Source organism: Manis pentadactyla, chromosome 3, assembly GCF_030020395.1.
Source record: "Manis pentadactyla isolate mManPen7 chromosome 3, mManPen7.hap1, whole genome shotgun sequence".
Lineage (NCBI taxonomy): Eukaryota > Metazoa > Chordata > Mammalia > Pholidota > Manidae > Manis > Manis pentadactyla.
This window is the reverse complement of record NC_080021.1, coordinates 89500224-89521429: the sequence shown is the minus strand read 5'-3', so window position 1 is coordinate 89521429 and position 21206 is coordinate 89500224. Positions and strand designations below refer to the sequence as shown.

General features: G+C 46.7%; 1 protein-coding gene across 4 annotated transcripts in view; it reads left to right on the top strand.

Annotated features, from left to right (window-relative positions):
- The window catches only part of DIP2C (disco interacting protein 2 homolog C), a 307297-nt gene that overhangs the window by 142594 nt on the left and 143497 nt on the right, over positions 1 to 21206 (top strand). For 3 of the 4 annotated variants that reach the window (XM_057498097.1, XM_057498099.1, XM_057498100.1), the window contains exons 2-4: positions 4664 to 4735; positions 6293 to 6460; positions 13696 to 13806. In XM_057498097.1, the coding sequence (XP_057354080.1) occupies positions 4664 to 4735; positions 6293 to 6460; positions 13696 to 13806 (351 nt within the window). The remainder of the gene's footprint in view (positions 1 to 4663; positions 4736 to 6292; positions 6461 to 13695; positions 13807 to 21206) is intronic. The other variant, XM_057498098.1, reaches the window with a different exon arrangement.

The following is a 21206-nucleotide window of genomic DNA, read 5'->3' as shown; positions in this document are numbered from 1 at the left end:
GGATTCCTGCAGCCCATTGGTCCCACAAAAGGAAGTGACAGTGGTAGAAACAAGACACCTGGCCTATCACCTGTCACATTCTGGTGCCATCTGCCCCCGGTATCTACTCCCCACCAGTCCAAAAACCCTTTAGCTGCAAGACTGCTTAGGGCTAAGCCATTATTTTAGAAAACAGGAATTTCAAAATGTGTATATAATTTGAAGATAAAATGGTGTAAAAATCTTAGTGTGTCCTCAATACTGTCCAGTCCTCCTTGTCCCTCCAATAAGGGATATTTGTCATCTCTGTCTTTATTTTCCGCTACTCACCCTGATGTGGCAGTTTTCTTAGGATGGTCACCAGAAGCTTAAGTTAGGCACTGGTTTACTTCTACCATTAGGAAGGTTTTAAAAGTGAAAATATCACTGTTGTTTGGTCTTTCATTCAGCAAATGCTTAGTGATGGGGTTTGTCTGCTTCATTCACTACCCTGTACTGATTGGCTGGCACATAATAGGTAATAATATATATTCCTTGGATGGATGAGAAAATAAGTATCTTTCCACTGCCTTTTAGGTTTGGAGGTAACATTAGGATGTGCATGGTTTACTCAGGCTGTGCTATTGTATGCAGCTGTTTCAGATTTGACTCATTTTGAGAAGCAGTGCTGTACTCCTTGTATCCTGAATCTGAAGGGAGTCAGGGTGGACCTCTGATGCAGTTTGACTCCTCTGTTAGGATCGAGGGTGGTGGCCTCTTTCAAGGGAGGAAATGGCACTTGGTCTCCTGGCTGGCCAGCACTTACCATCAGCCCTTGGCTCCCTAAGGCTGCAGGGAGTGCAGTGTGAGCTCTCCTTTGACCCTGACCACGGACCTGCGGGAAGGTGGTCTGTGAGGGGAATTAGCACATGATGCCCAAAGAAGCCCCGACCCAGACCAGTCTCCCATGGGGATTTGTAGGTGGCCTGTACATGCAGAGGGCCCCATTTCTTCCAGGGCCTGGATTCACTGCTGGGTCCTGTCTCCCTCAGCACCCACCTGAGTGAGGGCTGACCAGTGTGGAGTTAGGGCCCGTGCAGCCCTCTCTGCCCAGGCAGGCAGCCCCCCTGCCAGCTCCTGGTTCATCATGAAGCTATAGAGGCCACTGCACCAGTGATTCCTCAGGGTGACATTAGCTGTGTGGTCAGTGGCCCCTGGATGTTGCCGGTGTGTCTTATTCTTGTCCTGCCACAGTGAGGCCACAGCAATCATAGCCACAGGAATCCGAGCAGGACCATTGTCGCCATGTTAAAGATCACTAGGACACGAATCGGAGGGCAGGATGGTGGGAAACAGGAATTTTAAATCTTCTAGTTTAAAGATTCATCTTCCCTCTCCCACCTTGTTCCAGAAGAGCTCTGTGGCCCTTGTGTGTTGAAATTTCACCTCCCCATGCAGAACAGCCACTTCTAGAAATCCTGCCTCCACCCCAGAGTTCCTGTCGGCTGCCCAGGTGGGCCCTGCATGGTGCTGCCAGATGGTCACAAAGGGGTTTATCTAGGCCAGGGAACTTCACTGGGCCAGCCATCAGCTGGGAAGGGCAGGCGCTTGGGAGGAGACCATGAGAGATCAGGGCAGCCGACTGATGGACGGCACCTGCTCTGCCTTCTCCCCCCACGCCCTCCCCTGGAGGCAGTCAGTTGGTGAAGAGCAGGCAGCAGGGTGGGGGGCGGTGGAGAGTGCAGGCGGCAGAAATGCCCAGCGTGTCTTTCCCTCCCTGCTGAATGTCAGAAGTCTGCCAGGTACAGTGGCGTCCCTAGTTGTTTTCTTCAATGAGAGATTCATTTACTTGAGAAAACACAGAATCCTTGCCGCACAGACCGATATCCAAAATCTAAGAAGGGTTTCTGGGGTGGGGGTGGGGAATGTGCTTCTTGTCATTCAGCTTAAACACATGATGGCAGTGTCTTGTGAACTTGACGGTGGACGAAATCTGCATGTATGTGTGAACATTTCCTCGCAGAGGTGACTGTCCGGGTCCATCCAGCTGATGTGATGGGGTGATGTCCCTCTGAATCTAGTCTGTGCAAATGCGTGCACCGTGTCATTAAGCACTCTTTAATCTTGTGGTAAAAGGGCTTGCTGCCTCCCAAGAAAAAGTTTTTTGCCCCTTTTCTACCTCAAAATGAGTCGGAAGAGGGAGCTGCTTTCTAAGAGATCAAGCCTGTCGTGCGGGCAGCGTCCTCCTCCCTTACGCGGGCCTCTTGGCCAGGCTCTGAGGGGTGGTTCACTTGGCACTTGGTCTGTAGTTATGGGATGGAGGACGTTCCTGTTTACAAGGAAGTTTAAATGTGAGGGGCCAACTGGTGGTCAGAGCCTGGATCTGGGTTTGCCTGGGGTGGCTCACCTGGCTTGCCCTCACCTGCAGGGCTGTGGGACTCCAGGGGCAGCAAAACCCACCGCCAGGATTGGTGCCCATGGGGACTTCTCGGAAAGCCGGCTTCAGGTGAAGAGGAGCTGAGTTGTGGATGCTGTGTCCCTAGGACAGTGCCCTGCCTAGATCATGCCTGGTGCCCCTTCGGTATGCAGAGGCAGTTTCCTGCGTGTCCCTGTGGTGACTGTTCTTACTGCCGTGTTACCTGGAGTCGGGTGTGACCCGCCCTCTCTCCCTTCCTTCAGGTGGCTCCAAAGGTGTCACCTGAAACTGCCCGTAAGCTGAACATGAGCCAAGGGGACAAGTCTTGTGCAGGACTCATGAACTGACTCTCAGCTGCAGTGGGAGGAAATAGGTGTTGTCACCAACACTTCAGAACAAGACCTGGCCAGGCACTGGCCGCAGGTCCGAAGGGTGGGAGCAGCCGGCCTGCTGCAGTGCCCCCAGACCGGTGGGTGCTGGCCACTGACGACACACCTCTTTCTGCAGAAAAGCAAAGTGTAGCACAGAGCTGGCCTGGTGGTGTGGGGGGGCCTTGCTGGGGCTGCTGAAGCCTTATAAAGCCATCGGCTCCAAGGGAACATCAGGAGAGTTGGCAGAACCTCAAACTCCAAACATGGAAGTGGCTGCTTTGCTGCATAAGGAATTCGTGGCAGCTTTAAGATGGAGCAGACTGACTCCAGAGGGCTATCCACCACCACCAGGCTGCTCCCACTTGGCCTCTCCGGCAGGCTGGCCTCGGACCCAGTGCCTGGAGGCCCATGGCTTCATAGGTTTCCCCTCTGACTAGATGTGTTTGGGGCTGGCAGCCCTGCACAAATTCCCATCAGACTTGCATTTGTTTAGGGTGCCCAAGCATCCAGGAGGACTGGCCACTGGCTCTTTGCTATCTCAGCAGAAGCTGCTTTTCTGCAGGCTGGCGGGTGGGCATGTGGCCCTGCCAGGAGGCTGGACTCCTTCCCCTCGGGCTGCTTGACAGTCTGGGCTCAGCCGACCCACTGCCCTCACCCTCTGGGGTACGAGGGCCCAGCCTTCAGGATTGTTTCTTTTGCAAATTGTTTTTATCGCATCTTCTCCAAGCCAGATATTCCTCCCTGTAGCTGATAAATCAGATGTCCCAGAGTGTGTGTGTATGTGGGATGTTTGGTTGTTGAGATTTTGGACACCCCTGTAAAACAGGACACCGGACGGGGCGTTTTCCAAAAGTGACCAAACAGCATCATGCCTAGTGGCGCGTAGGCATAGGAGCACACGGAGGACGGGGCAGGGCAGGGGCCGCTGACCTACCTTGAGCATCAAAAAATGATTCTCAGTCAATAGCATGAGGCATTTTCTGTTTATTTCTGTTACGTATGGCTCATGTTTGAAAAGTAGTGCATTTCAAGGGCAGACAAGAGTGCACAGCGAGCCAGGGGGTGGTTAGTTGTGTCCTTTGTATTGACCAGCTTTAGTGAGCAAACGTCACTAGGAGAAGCAAATTTACCAATTTGTGTGTGGCTTATCATAACTTTTCATTTGTTTTCCATATTTTTATTAAAACTTGAGCTTTTAGCTCTTATGGGATGAATCTTAGGGAAGAAATTTAACAGATTCCAGAAAATTCAAGGGCAAAATCAGCACTTTGTGTGCATTAGATATTGTAGTTGGAAAGGCTGTTGCTGCCTGAAAGGTTAGTTTGTCCTGGGAACTGAATGCTTAGGACAATGCCAGCATAGTGACGACACTTGCTCCTCTGTCTCTGAAGCTCTGCCTCTGATTCTTGGAAGCACTTTCTCACACGTTTTAGATTTCCTTAGGTGTCACATTCACTTGCTTTTTTTACTGTTTCACTTGATCTTAGTTACTTGTTTGCAAAAACACCCTCCCTAGCAGGTAAAGCCCTTGTAGAACCAGTTGCATTAGTGGAGGAAGATGCTGATCAGTAATGGTTTTGGCATCCTCCACGTGGCCACATGGACAACCCGTGGTCCATTAGTCATGCGAGCCACACAGCCGAGCAGAAGCAAATGTGATGGGTAGAACTTAATTCAGGCCCCACCAGAGTGGACCCACCAGAGGGACCAGGGAAAGCATGTGGTGTAGGGTTCTTATGTGACTCATGCAACCATCTGAGGGCAGGGAAGTTCGGGTGACCACGTGAGGCGCTTCCTTGTGCTTCCTGTGACTCCAGGCGGACAGACACATGGTGTGATTGCACATGGTTTTAGCCGCCACCCAGTGACCCCTGCTGTTGCGGAAACTGCTCTGAATTTTTCTTACCTTCTCTTGCAGGTGATATCACACAGAAAGGATACGAGAAGAAGAGATCAAAATTAATTGGTGCCTACCTGCCACAGCCTCCAAGTACGTACACCTTGAGCACAAAGCCTCTGGTTTTGAGTTAACTGCAATGTGCAAATAGACAGCGTGCAAATCCCTCCTGAGCCCCATTCTGCACGAAGGTTGTGCTGTTGAGGTGGCCTTAGCCACGTCTAACTCCCCTGCACGATGGCACATGTGTTCGGTGAATGTACAAGGCACATGGTAAATGTGCCTAGTCAATTTAATAGGTGTTTCATCTATAGAGGCCAAGAATATGTTTGATTACCTTAAAATGCTCTGATCATAAAGAATATGAGGGCATTCATGATGTGAACAAAAATGTTTAGTGAGTTAAAAATTATTGCTATTGATGGTTTAAATTATTTGCTATTGATGGTTTAAATTAATCCAGGGTTTTTGCTGATGTCATTAGGTCTGGGGAGCAAATTTAGAAATCTAGAAAATGTAGAAAATTCTAGAAATCCTGCCTAGGATTATGACATCCTAAAGGTTGGCAGTGTCTTGACACATGATCGTAAAGCGATGCGGATTCTCCCATAAGCATGAAATCTCCGTCCTAAGTTTTCACATGCACAGGTCTGTAGGGCCTTTTCCATGTGAGCTACGTTCTGCAACATTTCAGGAAAGGGGAACAATACTAGGCGGGAATGATAACACCTTGGGTCTGGGAGAAGCCTAGTTCAGTTTGAGGGTGACCTTGAAGATTTGCCAGACTTTGGGAACTGCTTGAGGCTGACACAGGTCCTCAAGGAGAAAGGATAGCAACATGTTTAAAGGTGCTGTGTGAGCTGTACAGCCTGGCTCAGATGCTTCTCCCAGGAGCGGGTGGGTCTGCATGTGCACACAGAGGCCCACCTGCCCCTCTGCCCGCTGAGACTGGCCCAGTATCCCTGTTGGTAAGGGGCGTTTCCAGGACTCGCTTTCCAGGACATGTGGGTGTTGTGTTTCTGCTGTATGTGTAGTTTGGTTTTGCTTCTGTGTGTTTTTCTTTATTTCCTCCATTTTCTAGAAGTCAGTGTGAAGATGGCCTGTCGTCAGGCCTGACTCAGCGGACTGGCTGGTCTTTCCTGTTGTGTGGCTTCTAAGAGGAAGAAACACAGTCCTATCTGAGTGAATTAAAAATAAATCCATTTTTGGTTGGCTGACAACCATGTATGAAAGGCTTTCAGAGTAGGCATGGGGCCGAGGACTAGACAGTGCCCCCTTGTCTCCCAGCAGAGCCGCCGTGTGACTGCCGTCCCCGTGGGCATGTCCCGAGTCCCTTTGTGCAGGTGGGGCTCCACGTCCTGGAGAAGGGCAGCACAGCGGCCCTGGGTTGGCTGGATCTCCATTTCTGTGCCTTACCAAACAAAAGTGAAACAAGCCGACCCACACCTCTCCAGAAGCTGGTTCTTGAGCCGCTGGTGCCAAGGCTATGGTTGGCTGTGTTGGCTGGGCACAGAGGGTGGCCCCGTGGTGCGTGGTCTCTTGGCTGTTCTTTGTGCCATTCTGCATGGGGTCAGCAGCTCTGCTCGGTGCTGTAACAAATTAAAAAAAACTAAAGTTTGAATTAATTAGTTTTTTTTCAACTTGTTACAGCAGCGAATGGAGCTGCCGTGGTCCGGTGCAGGCTGCAGCCTGGCGAAGGAGCCCCCAGGAGGATGCTGCGCTCGGGCCACATCGGGGCGTGTGACGTCCGAGAAGCCGCCGGCAGAGCGCGGGCGGCCAGCACCGCGGGGAACCGGCCGCTGTTTTACTTTCGTTTCGGTGAGCGCACGTTACCGAGAGGGAGCAGCCCATGGCAGGGACCCGTTCCACACAGAATTGTAGGGCAGCCTCTCTAGGGCCACCGCACCCCCTGACCCCGAGCTTGTCACAGACCTGCAACCACGGTCCTCCTGCTGACTCAGGCCCAGTTCTGAGGGTTTTCCATTAAAATACCACATTCTCTTTTTATAACCTGTTTTTCCCAGTTGGACTGTTTACAAAGCTCTTGAGAGGGCAGAACGCATGACAAGTCATGACATTCTTAGAATTGCTGGTCTCCCCCTAACCTTGGTGTCTGAGCCCTGGACAAGGGGAAGCGAGGCGCATTCTGCCTCTGATGCCTGCCTGTGGGGGTGACATCTGCAGCTCCATATTCCTGCCCCAAAGGGTGCTGTTAGGGAGTTTTGAAATAGAAAAACCAATTAATCATACAGCGATTAGAGGCAATGATCCTCTTTGGGGGTCAGAAGTACTTAGTGGACAATATGTTGAATATAAGAAGCTCAAAAAGATGAGATCAACGAACCTTTTGTGGAATAAGAAAATATACATTTGTATGCTGTAGGCTTATCTTCAGGGTTAACCTCAAATAAGGAGCATTGTTTGAAAACCATGTATAAATAATACAGAGATGAACTTGGCCCCCAGGCTCCCGGAAGTGGCCCCGGCTGTGGTTTCTGTCCCTTCCAGGCCGGCTTGCTGGCGATGTCCTTGCAGGGAGACTGGGGAGTTGGTGAGTTGGTGGTGCACTTGGACGTTAGCAGTGGATCCATCCCAGTTGTTGTGAGCCTCACACCCCTGACACTGAGGAAGAACCCGCTTAGGGATATGGCTTTGTGGAATCCCGAGGCCACTCCGTCCCACTGGGAAGGAGAGGGCAGGTAACCCATGAATTCTAGGACTGGAAGATTGGATTCTGGCTGGTTTTGTAGTTTTTATCTACAACCTTTATTTCTGAGAAGTTTCCCTGGGTGAACGATTGCTTGTTAGGTGAAGCTTTGTCTCTGGGAAGAGAGGAGCACAGAGGGTTCTAGGTCAGAGGCTTCCTGCCTGACAAGCTCAGTCTGAGAAATCATTCTTTTGGTACTGGATCTTCCTGAAAGTATCTTGTTTTCAGTCACCTTTCTCCTACTGTAGTCTTCTAAATGGAGCTTGTGTTCTCATAAAAGTCACTTTTTGATAACATTATTTTCATTTGTCAGAGAGAATGTTAAGACCTCTCTAGAAAGTATTCTAAAAATACTTATAAGGTATTGTTTGGGACCCACAGTCATGAGTTAGGACAGCTTGTACTGTGTTCAGCTGCACCTTAGTGCTGCCACGCTTCAGCCCAGCCAGGAGAGCCCTCGGGAGGTGGGCCATGTCCTATGTCCTCTGCCCAGGAGAAGTGAATGACCCTCGAAGGGTATCTGTGTGACTTGGTGTCCCTAAAAGATATGTAGTCATTGGTGAGCACAGTGTTGAGTGCTTGCCTAAATCTTAATGAGAAGTGTCAGAGCCAGAAAGGAAAATGAAAATTGGGCATTTGTAATGGAAGAGGTGGAAAGGATATATTGAAAATCATTTTCCAAGAGGAAATGTCAGTGAGGGGACTTACTCATGGGTGGGCTTTGGCCCCATAGTGTCTCTTTCATAATCTCTAAACCAAATAAAGCTGGTAAAAACAGAAAATAAGGCCCACACTCTTCTGGGATACCTGAATAACAGTGTCAGCTGCTAGAACTGAGTTTCCACTGCTCTCAGGACGAGGCTGTTGGATGTAAGGTGGTAGAATCCCAGCGTTAACCATAGATAGGGATACTTTCCTTGACCAAAGAGAGTCCCTCTTTCATATAACATGTCTATTAGCTAGATTTCATTTTCCACATGATTATCCTTCAAGTGCTTCTCAGTGGTGAGCAATTTATGCAGGTCCAGGCTTCTCCAAGCCCAGCTCGTATCTCCAACAGCCAGGTGGCTTTGTGCTTGCTTACAAGGATTTACCCCGACTGTGTACTTAACAACCTCAGTGCATTCCACCAGTGGGGCCCAAGGGCAGGCCATGTGTTTCTTTGTCACCCCTTGGGAATTGGCTGTGGGGTCCACATGAATGCCTCCTCTGAGAGGAGGCACCCTGGGTTAGGCTGAACTTAAGCATCTGCATTTGCTCCTGCTGGGGATGGCCGGTGGCCCCCTTGGGGGAGCACGGACATCTGCACTGAAAGGGCTTTGCGTGCGGCACCCCGGCTTTCTTCACTAACTTGAGCCTTTGTGCTCCTGAACTTTGTCTGATGGCTTACTGTTTCCACATGAGGCTTCTGTGCCTGGTTGGCCCTCTGCTATACCTGGTAAGCTGTTTAAGCTCAGCTCACCTGTCACTTCTACAAGGATCCCTTCCCTGGTCCAAGAGGTTAGGAAGACCCTCTTGTCTCTGTCTTCAGACATCCAACTTCTGAAATATTTAAAAATTGTGGATAGATGGTAGCTGTGGAATACTGAGTTCTGCCTCAGCCACCCCAGAGAGGTGGACGTTCCACAGCATCTATGAAAGGGTGAGCCTGGGTCTGTGCAGTTCCAGGCTGGCTGCTCAGCAGCTGCACATGGGGGCAGAGCTGGGAAGCTCACAGTTACCGCCCCATCACACCCCCTCCCCCCACAGTCCCCACATGAGCCGCCAGGCAAGTGCGTCCCAAGGGCATGTGCTGAAATGTCCTGGGCTCAGGCTGAGTGACGCCTCAGACATGCCACACGCTGCCCATCGCATCTCCTGTCCACACCAGTGATTCCTGCCTGGGGCATACTAAATGGCAAATGGTAGTGCTTAAGCTCTCATCACTGTTTCTGGACATTATGATATTGGACCTCCAAGCACTCCAGGGGTGACTTTGTTATTTAGTTGTGGAGATCAGCTAGAGGGTCCTGGTGTTGAGTTTGTAGCCTGGTGTGGTTCTGTTCAGAGTGGTCATGCGGTGGCCATGTCTGAAGCCTTGGTTGGGGCCGCAGACCCCTGTGGTTTCAGAGTTTAGCACTCTGGGGGTTGTACTTCTGTCTCATGTGAGGTGAAGAGCTTTCTTGTCTTGGACTTGAGGATGCACACCCAAGTGGATGCTGTTGTGGTCTGTGTTCCTCAGAACACAGCTGGCGGGTGCTGCCTACCTTCCTGTGGCCGGCGGGTTGTGGTTCTTCGTGGCCTGCCATGCTCCTCTGGTGCCAGGTGTGGTTTGTCCCATACTTCCATCCCACTGCAAATTCTGGCTTCCCAAGTGCGGCCCTCCCTCCAGAGCTCGGGGGCCTATGTGCCCGTCCTGACTGGGACTGTGGCGCATGGCCTGTCCCTGGGGGAATCGTCAATTCAGTGGTCATGTGGCGGGTGGGGTGCAACATGCACGGCCAGTCCCAGAAGAGAGGATGTGAGGATTTGCATCAGGGATGCCTGTGACTTGATGTGGATTCTTTCCTGATTGAATTGCCCTAGGGATTGAACTTTGACAGCTACAGGTGAGCTACCCGCTCTCCAGATGCATCCTAGGTAAGACCCATCATCATCTTCATACACAGTTTTCCGCTCTACATTGTCTGAGAAATGCTCCTATTTATCACACAGCTGTTGGTTTGATCTGTTGAATGTCCTGCCATTTTTGGTGGCATGTAACCACTCAGGCTCCTCCAGATTGTGGGGGCTTCAGGGGAGCACAGCTGAGCCGCTCCCATATAAGGCTTTCGGTGTTTGAGCAGAGTGGGGCCTGGGATCCCAGCAGGCTGTTGAGAATGGCATCTACTTTGGAACTGGCTCATAGGGGGTTTTGTAAAAAATCTATGAGGTGAAGGAAAATGCAGAAATCTGAAGTGTCCATCCTGACCACATGCACTCATTGCCTCCCCAACTTGTCTCACCCAGCAGGCAAAGGCTGGGCACTGGGTGTGGGATCAGACACCAGCATTGAGGGGCTCCCACCAGGCCTCAGCCTTCTAGCTCTTACATATTTCTGAGGCTTGAGTCCCTGGTCAAATGAGATTTTAGTAGGAAAATGGTTAGCAATGGCTGGGGTGAGTATCCTGTGCTCCCCATACACCTACTGTCTTGCTGTCTTGTGCTCTTCTCACTTGAGTGATTACAAAGCAAAGAGCAAATTTCTTACCTGTACCTACAATGGCACTGCTCCTTTTCCAGCAAGTCCTTGGTTGCACTTATTTTAGAAGTAAGCCTGCCAGGTGAGGAGAGCACACTGCTGCCTTCATCGCTCTCACGTGCTGTGAAGGGGGACTGATCTTTGTCTGCTGGCTTCCTGTGTTCTGAGCACGTGCCCTCCTTCCTCGGGCTGCCTGCCTTCCCAGTGGCCAGGTTGTAGGCACCTGGTCCTCTATGGCTCCCAAGAGCTCACTCCCAGGCATGACCTGAATGTGAGCTGAGTGGTAATTACATGCTCACTGAGTTATCATGAGGCCTGTCCCAGCCCAGCACCACTCAGATCCTCACACGGAGGGCAAGCAGGCCCTCACTTGGCCCGCTGGGTCTGGTGGCACCAGGTGGAGTCCTAATTTTGACTTCCATGTTTGGAGGTTTTTTCTTTTCAGAACATACCTTTAAGTTACCACAGATTTTGTTCACAGTGAGGCCAGACACAGATCAGTGATTGAGCTGTGCTCGGATCTGGTTGAAGCTATCCTCCTGTAAGTTTATTCATTTCTTTTGAAAACTTGGGCAGAAATGCTATTCCATCCATAAGAGTGAATGTTCACATTTGTGTGCGAGGTCAGTGTCCTGAACAGCCATGGGGCTGCTGAGGACTGAGCGGCTGGTGGAGTCAGTGTAGCAATGATGCTTCCCCAAGGAGGCCCATGCAGGCCAGCCCCGAGGGTGAAGGCCAGAGCGGGTCCAGGAAGCACAGTTACAGGTGGAGGCTGAGCATTAGATGCATGAGTAAATCAGGCCCATTTGACCTCAGAGGCTTAGAAGGTGCGTTGAACTCTGCTTCCTTCCAGAATTGTGCTGAGATGCCTATGAACAGAAAGTGCAAACCCACAGGACCAGGGCCGAGTCACAGTGGCACGTGTTGTGTTCTGTGAGGTGGTCAGTTGGTGCCGTCTGCATGGCCAAGGGGAGAGGGGTGCTGACCAAGCCCTGGACAGGAGCATGTCTTCCCCAGTCCCTGGGGTGTTATTCTTTGGGAAACAGAAGTGAGAGCCTCCAGTCTGGGAACCACACAGTGCTGAGGCCAGAGGCACTCGAGGGAGAAGCTCCTCCCCTGCTTAGTGTCTTTGGCAAACAGAGGGACTGAGATTGGAAATAGACCCAGAAAGGCTCCGCTTAGGAAGGGAGCCCAGCTCCAGTCCTTCAGGCATAAAGAAAAATAGTGAAAATTGACAGGAAGAAAAGAGAGTAAACAGATATACATAAAGGTTATAGCTTCACAATGACATCAAACTTAACAGCCACTGACATGAAAGGCAACAGATACAAATAATTTTCAAATAAACATACAAATAGACAAATAATTTTGCAAATTATACACATTTTCAAATTTACAGATAATTTTGCTTAGAGCTCTTGGCAAAAGCAGCCCTGAGATGAACAGCTGCTCCATGGCAGGTATGCCCCAGGTTTGGACCAGCCAGATGAGAGTAGTAAGGGATTCTGTAAGGGCAGTTTTCAAGGAAAAAGAAAATTGAACTAAGTACTGTCACAAGGTTGTCAGCATTTGGCAATGGGGAGAAAAGTATGGGAGACAGTGTTTCAGTTCTGTTGGGGTTTTTTGAAAAGATTACCAACAGGCACATTGAAAAGCAAGATAATGAGCAAAAAGATGCAAATATTAACTCCAAAATGATGAAAAAAAAATGTAAGAATGGTGTTCCTAGCCTGGTGTTGACTCATAATCCTGATGATGGTGTAGCAATGGCTGTCATGGCATAAGGAAAAGGCCCATATATTTTCTAAAATGGGCAGTTAAGTAGATTGCAAGTCCATATTTATAAATGGAAATGGAAATGCCAGGTAACTACAATTCTTCCTTACAAGACTTCATAGCACTCTTTGATTTCATAAATTCTGTGCATCTGTTTGATAAAAATAAGTAATCTTTTTAAAAGATCATTTTTAAAAGGTCATTTGTAGACCATAACTGGAAGAGGTTTGGTGGCTGTGAAGGTCCAGTCGAGACTGCTGGCTGATGGTGACATGCTCATTGGGTGAAGAGCTGAGGAGCCACACCGCGTGGCTGCCATATGGGTCTCTTCCTCACAATTCTGAATAGTTAACCCAGCACCTGGGACCCATAGACGTGCCATCAGAAACTCAGGTGCAGACACCGCCAGCGTAAGAGGAATGTTAAACCCCAGGGACAGATAAGTAACTCAGAGCCATCATGAACACCAGCCATTGAAACAGATTTTTGTTAAGATTTCTGTTGCTGGCTTACTTTCCATTAAGCATCTGGTTCTTTCTGAGGAAGCCACAGTCAATGTGTAATGCTCAGGGCCCAGAACTTCTTTATTTCTGGACTGGGTGATGAAGTCTTTTCTGTGGTATTTTAGTGAGATTGTGCTTCTTATGGCTCTGGCTCTGAAGTCTAATAGGTGATTGCCAGATTTAGGGCAGGTTTTGACCAAAACCCATTGAATCATTTTTATCTGATCATGTTAACCTTTTTGGCTAATTCATCAAAGTCGTACTGAAACACAATTTGTTCAGTTATTTAGCATGAAATAGGGTAAGATTCCAGAAAGTTACAATTTTGACTAAACAATGATGGACGTTTATGCTTAATCCTGAATTACATTGTTAAACTATCCTATTAAGGTTTATTTTTAAGTTAACTTTAAACCTTATAGTCCCAATATAGAACTTATATAGCCTTTGTATTAGCCTTACATATGTGTATCACATAAAGATCATCACTTGATTCTGTGCTCTGGGCCCCATTTTTCTTATCCAGACCCTGAAGTTTTCCATTGTTGCTTGTGGCTCACTTTGAGCCCCTTCACATGATGTGGTAGATGTTCTTGGTGTGACGGGGCCTATGCTGTGTCTCTAAGGGCTGTTGTGTTGGACACAAGTCCCCACTGCCCCCCGGAATGCATCCCCCTCCTGTTCATCATCCAGAACATCCCCAGGACCCCACACCCACGTGCCTCTAGCTTGGCTATGGAATTCAGTGAGTCAGGGCTTTATTCCACCACATGATGTGACCACAAGGTAAATTAACTCCAGCTGCCAAGTAAAGCCTCACCTTACTTTGCTATTTCCCTTGACCCAGGGGTGGATCAAGCGTTGCCTCCAGAGCGCCGGGCTCCAGTTACTCCCGCCTCCTCTTCCCGCTATCACCGCCGAAGGTCCTCAGGGTCACGAGATGAGCGCTATCGGTCAGGTAAGGCGCCACATGTGGGCATGAGGTCCCAAACATTTGAGTCTGTGATGGTGATGTGTCTGCAGCCTCTATGTTAGCACGAGGCAGATGTGTGAGTCTGAATGTTCCTATGGTTGGTTGTATGACTCACAGATGCTGACACCCTGCCTCACACACACTAAAATTCCATAAATAGTAATGCTTCACATTTCTAAAGATGATGTCCACTATTTTAGAATTTTATAAGTTAAAAATTAGTAATCTCTCATGAGCCCAACTTTGTCCATGTTTGAGGTATCACTCTTTGACAGTTTGGTTTTACTTCTCATATTCTTGGTTCTAGTATAACTTTTTCATTCTCTCAACCTCAGTGATTTCTGTTTTTCAAGTATAGCTTTCAAAAAAGAAACAAAATCCCCAAAAGTTCATAGGTTCTATGTTTATTCCTTTGTGTTTATGATTATGCATACAAGAATGCTACCTTCGTAATTCCAATTTATTGCAGCCATCACCTGGGCTTGGCCAGTCTAATTTTGTTCATTCATTTAGCATCCGAAAACTTGTACTGTGATTAATATTTTAATTATTTTTGAGAGGTTTTTTCCAACATCTGAATTATAGTTGCTTTTCCCTGCTTCTCTAGCGGCAACTTTTAAAGGAAGATTATTGGTAAGCGTTGCTGCTGGACATAGGTTCAGGGCATGTGTGGATGCTGCTGGCGGTCAGAATCATAGCACTGGTGGCTGCCCCATGCGGCACTTTCCTAGGCACCATCTCACTTAGTTTTTAAAACAAACAGGTGAAGTAGCTCAGCCAGGCACCTTGTGGTGGGTGGCTGAGCCTCAGTTTCATAAATCTTCCCATTATCGGGGTCTTACGAGATAAGCCACCCTGTTTCCTTTGGGCAGTGTCTGCCCCCCTGCTGGCCCTGCTCTCTTCCTAGGAGGTACAAAGGGGTAAGGCAGAGGTTGGCCATCAGGAGTCCTACCTGTGCAGGCAGGGGTGGACTTGAGAAACAAGGAGGCTGCCTCCTCCACCCTCTTGGGGGACTCAGTACCTGGACAGCATGTGGAGAGGGACACAGACAGGCCTGGTCCCCAAACCCACCTTCTATCTTTTCAGAGTCATTTCCCACTCATTACATATCAAGAGCCCATCTTACTCATTCAGGCATATCAACAGCCCTTTCAGATAATTAGGAGGGCAGGGGCACACACACGTGTGTCAGCTTACGGGGACCTGTTTCCATTGGCTCCCTTATCTTGACACTGCTGTGCTGGTGTAGACACATGCACAGTCACACAGGTAGACATGCAATGGATACATGTAAACACACGATCCCACATATAGTCAACATGTATGTAGATGTGTATGCAGGCAGTCACAGGTAGACACACACATGGAGACATGTGTGTAATAGATTGTACATATGTAGACATGCATGTAGACACAGTCATCACACACAGATAAACACAGATAGACAAACATGTAATAGGTTATATGCATGTAGTCATACCTATAGACACATATGTAGACATAGTAGTCACACACAGAGAAACAGACACACAAAGAACTATATACATGTAGTCATACCTGTAGACACAGAGTAGTCACATACAGGTAGATACATGCATGTAGACACACATATACTAGGTATACGTGTAGATATGTGAGGATGTGTTTACTAGCATCAGTATCTTCATATCTCATAGGAATTGGTTAAATGTCTCATTTCCATTTTATAGATGAGAAAACTGAAGTTCAGGTGCTTTGTGATTGTTAATGACACAGGGAGTAGTAGCTCATTGTCAAAATGGGATGCACACCTAGCTTGTTTGCCTACATAATCTGACTTCTTATACCCATAGCTTATGTCATGTGTCTTTCTCTAACCTCTAACTTTGTGCTAATTTTTAAAAATTTAGATGGAAATTAAATCATAGTACAGTATTTCCTACATTGTATACCTTCCCAATGATGGGGGTGGGGATGGTAACCCTCATGTCCATGTGACCTCTGATGCGGTGTGCCATCTTTCTCAGTCCTCTCTGGTTATCTTGAGGGATGTGTAGGGCAGGTATGGTTGCCCCACTATTTTTCTTTTCCAGTAAAATCGTGAGGGAGGCTAACGCAGTAGGAATCCTGGAGGTGCTCTCCACTCACTCTGCAGTTACTTCTGCTGTGCAGAGCAGGGAGAAGCACAGGGTCAGGGGCAAGACTGAGGAGCAGGGTGCAGCTCCAGGGGTTGGTTTTACTGGTCAGTAGAAATGCAGCCAGCACAGCCCTCTGAAAAGGAGACCGGCCCGCGCTGGGGGAGCCCACCTCAGGCCCTGCCTTGGAGTCACTACTAGGTTCTCATTAGTGTCGCTGTGAGGCAGGGAAGCTGTGACAAACAGTTAGTGTTAGTTCTTTCCCATCAGCGCTCCAGCCATGAGACGAGTCAGTGCCCTTGGGTGTGGAGGTGTGAAGAAGGTGATTCCTCGGCAGGCTGAGTGACGTAGGTGAAAGCGTGGGTGGGCCCATGGCCCACATGTCCCCACCCATGGGCCCACATGTCCAGGTTGTATGTCTGCGTGGACAGTCTCCAGGCTGCCTGTGGAGACTCGAGGTTTCTGTGTGTAGGTAGGTTAAAGATGGTGAAATTTGCCTCAGCTGTTCACTTACATGGAGAGAAAACGGAAAATCCTATAGACTCCTTGGAGTGTCATATAGGATGTGGAAAATGTTAGTCCATGTATAGTCTTCTGACTTTTAAAAATGTGCACCCTTCTCAATTTTAAATGAATTATGACTGCTTAATTTACATATGGAACAAACATCCAGAGGCCCTTCCCAGATGCCAAGGTTCTCCTTTTCTGTAGCCAACCCTGAGTGCCCCTCCCCGTATACACGGCTGCCACCCTAAAGGAAAGCGAGGGGCCTGGGGCCATTACTAGGGCTCATTTGGTCATCCCACTTAGCACCTTATTCTCTGGTTATTTCCTGTTAAAGTAATCTAGTCATTTGTTTCCTTAGTTGTGAGACCTTCCACTGGTGCACAGTAAGTTTCTTTTCTTAGAGTATATCCTCGTATGTCATCTTTAAAAATGTGGTATGAAATCTTAAGACTTATTTTAGGGTACTGCCAGTGTACATGTTTTATGATTTTCTGGTTCAGTTTCTCCTGAGCTGGCATGGAAAGGTGTGAGGCATTCAAAAGAGAAAGGTTCGTGGCCCTCAGGAAACTGCTTTCTAAAACTCTTTGACCACTTAAATTGCAGTAGAGTTATTCTGGTTTCTTCAATAACCAAATTATATCAGCCAAGAAGTAATTCTATTATCTTTTGGATAATTGACCTAATTAACTATCAATCTAGTCAGCCTTATAGCCTCACATTTAATCTCTCCTAGCTATGTTTTTCCATTGACCTTATGTTGTAATGAATTCCTACTAGAATTCTCTGTAGTAGTATGCACATCTCTTCTTTTTAAATAACTTTATTTGGAAACTTAAATTTGATCTGGAAAGTGTGTAAGTGAATGGATGAGCATTTACAAAGTACTTAGAAAATGCCAAACTCTATAGTAGCCACTTTGTTACTTTTACTTGATAAAGTCTGAATTAGAGCTTTGAAAATTCTAGCTATTTATTAACACTTTTGTTCCCTCAACCAAAAATCCTAGAAAATAAAACTTTTGTTTTGTTTCCATTCTAGCCAAGTCCAACTATGACTAAGAGGAACATTAAAACTGACTCGCAGTGTACAATTTCCTGGTGTGTTCAAGATGGTTGTTTTGTCTTTATATGAGCTTAGGAGCAGCCTCACTTGTGTGCATGCATGGACAAGGAAGCCACCTCCCTGACCCACCCTTGACTCACCTCAGGTGGATGTCACTGTCAGGGGCCGTCTTACCCCCGGATGTGACCTCATATGGAGTCAGGGGACCCAGGGGCCTCAAGGCCCTTTCAGGGGTGTCCATTCTTGGGTTCTGTGATTCTGCTGCTGTTTTGTTCCTTCAGTTTTCCTTTGTTCTTTTATATTTTTTTGAGAGGGCATCTCTCATATTTATTGATCAAATGGTTGTTAACAACAATAAAATTCTGTATAGGGGACTCAATGCACAATCATTAATCAACCCCAAGCCTAATTCTCAAGTCTCCAATCTTCTGAAGCATAACGAACAAGTTCTTACATGGTGAACAAATTCTTACATAGTGAATAAGTTCTTACATGGTGAACAGTGCAAGGGCAGTCATCACAGAAACTTTCAGTTTTGATCACACATTATGAACTATAAACAATCAGGTCAAATGTGAATATTTGCTTGATTTTTATACTTGATTTATATGTGAATCCCACATTTCTCCCTTATTATTATTATTATTATTATTTTTTTTAATAAAATGCTGAAGTGGTAGGTAGATGCAAGATAAAGGTAGAAAACATAGTTTAGTGCTGTAAGAGGGGAAATGTGCCTCTAGACTAAGTATTAATCCAAGCTAGACAAGGGCAACAAAACATCCACGGATGCAGAAGATTTCTCTCAAAACGGGGGGGTGAGGTTCTAAGCCTCACCTCTGTTGATACCCAAATTCTCACCTGATGGCCCCCCTGCGACTGTGCCTGTCTTAGGTTGTTCCTCCCTTGAGGAATCTTACCCGTCTCTGGCTAACCAGTCATCTTCCGGGGCCATACAGGGAAATGTAAAGTTGGTAAGTGAGAGAGAAGCAATATTGTTTGAAAAGGTTAGCTTTTTACTTCTTTGCAGATTTATGCCCTGTGGCTTCTATGCCCTGCATTTGTCTTGAGGTATCTTTAGCACTTGGAAGAATTATGATACTCGGTAATTTCGATATAAGGCACGAATTCTACTTAAGGGTTATAATTAGGAAGGAAGAAGAAAAGCAATAGAAGTAGCAGACGGAAGAAAACATGGGAAGATTGATTATTTCTTTGACATATCTTCTTGTAGTTTAACATAAGCATGTATAGGTTTTAAACTACTAATTAAATTGCGTGCACACATTAACATAATAGGAATACAGCTACATAACCAAAGCAGACCTACAATTACCAGCCATATCCAGTGAAACCAAAAAAAACAGTTAGGCACCCTAGGCATTTGTGAAAACTTATCAGTGATATGATGGATATTGTCTAACTGAATTTGAATAGTTTGAGAAAAATGAGACAAATTAAAACAACACATTGCTGGGAACTGTTCACATCCCATATGTTCTTTTAACAGTAGATAGTCTGTAGTCGCAAGATTTTGGAACGCTGCAGCTTGCACTTCTGCTAATTCTTGGTTGAGTTCCAACAGTGTAGATCCAGTCAAATTTGTTGTTTTACTGTATGCACAGGCCAGCTTAGATATCTCCTTCTTCATTCCAATGGCAAGTCCAGGAACCGGTGGGATGAATGCAGCTACAACTGCAACAGCGCCAGGATCTTTGTTGAAGTTTTGTTTTTTGTTTTTTGTTTTTTTTAGGAGAGCAAGGTACAGGCTTTTATTTAGAGATACAGTGAAAGGACAGAGCTCCCGGCTCACGCCAGGAGGGGATAAGAGAGTCCCTCTTTGTTGAAGTTTTTTGATAATCATCTTCTGGAATGACTCTTCCAGAGAATGTTGATGTTGGAAGTTCTTCTTCATATCGTATCTTAATTCTTTTTCTGGGTAGCCAAATTAGGCTTTGATCCTCTGTATAAACACAAACAAACCCTTTGCCCACACTTTGATATGCCCTTTATACCATTGTGAAGAACTTATTGGAAATCACCACACAGAAACTGCTTTTTTTTTTTTTTTTAAGAGAAAGGAATATTATCAGAAAAATGTATTTCCATAGCTGATCATCTGACACCCTTTAAATGATGAAAATTAAGGATATTTAAAGCATACATTAATCATTGATTTGCAGTTAGTTTTATCCTATCAGGGAGTAATTCCCCTTTTCTTTCTTTTTTTTTTTTTTATCATTAATCTACAATTACATGAAGAATATTATGTTTACTAGGCTCTCCCCTATACCAGATCCCCCCCACAAACCCCTTTACAGTCACTGTCCATCAGCATAGCAAAATGTTGTAGAATCACTACTTGTCTTCTCTGTGTTGTATAGCCCTCCCCTTTCTCCCACCCCTCCCATTATGCATACTAATCATAATACTCCCTTTCTTCTCCCCCCCCTTATCCCTCCCTACCCACCCATCCTCCCCAGTCCCTTTCCCTTTGGTACCTGTTAGTCCATTGTTGGGTTCTCTGATTCTGCTGCTGTTTTGTTCCTTCAGTTTTCCCTTTGTTCTTATACTCCACATATGAGTGAAATCATTTGGTACTTGTCTTTCTCCGCCTGGCTTATTTCACTGTTTTCTTGAATAAAAGGGTTAGAATAATGGGAAAGTTAGACTAGAATGAACCATACAGTGTTGGATTGAAATAGGAGGTGTCAGTATGACCTTGTGGCTTTAGGTAGATATAGATATGGATTGCACTGTAGATAGATGTGGTTGTGTGTGCACTCTGCTCAAATGCACTAGCTCCTGTAGCAGTGAGCACACCAGGTGCCTAGATCTTGGTTTCTAAATACTGGTCTTCTCTAAAGGAGCCAGGTCTCCTGATTTCAGAGCTCAGGTAGGAAAGGACAACATAGTTCTGGGACAAACACTGCAACAGAAAGTAAGAAAGTGCTTAAAAAATGATGGGACCTGCCAAAAGAACACAGTGGCCAGCTTGGAGGGGATCTTGTGAAATCTGGGGCTATTAGAGCCTCAAAATAAAAAATAACTATGAATTCTAAGCCAGTAGGTAGACGCCAAAAGTACATATCAACACACATAAGAGAACGAGTAGGAGGCAAAATTAATAACAATTGTTTTTAAAAAGCAGATGTAGGAGGATGTCATGATTTAGAAGGAATGCTGGAGTTAGGAAATCACCAGAGGTTGCCAACACTCGTAGGAGGGCACTAGATGAAGAGAATGTGCATAGAGTGGGGAGGTCACATCTTCACTCTGGAGGAGCCTGGCAGTCACCCCTTAACAAGAATCAAGGTCAGCACCACCAGGAGACAGACCACCTGGGGTCCTGTTAAAACCTGTGATCTGAGTCTAATCACAAGGAAGTGTCAGAAAATCCAAGTGAAAGGCACTCCACAAAAATCACTGCTTACATGACTTAAAATTGACCATTTCAGGAAATGCAAATCTAAGACTTCCAAATCCAAGGAGTGTGAAAGTGACAAACAGATACATCTGGACCTGGGTTTGGTAGTAGACTAGGAAGGTTAAATAACCACAGAGGAAATAAATGGGACAGTTGAACTATTGGAAATGGAGAGTAGATTAGGTAGCATTATTATATCATGTTAAATTCCCTGATTTTGAGCATTTGTTACATAAGAAATGTGTTTATTCTTGGGAAACACGTTGAAATATTTA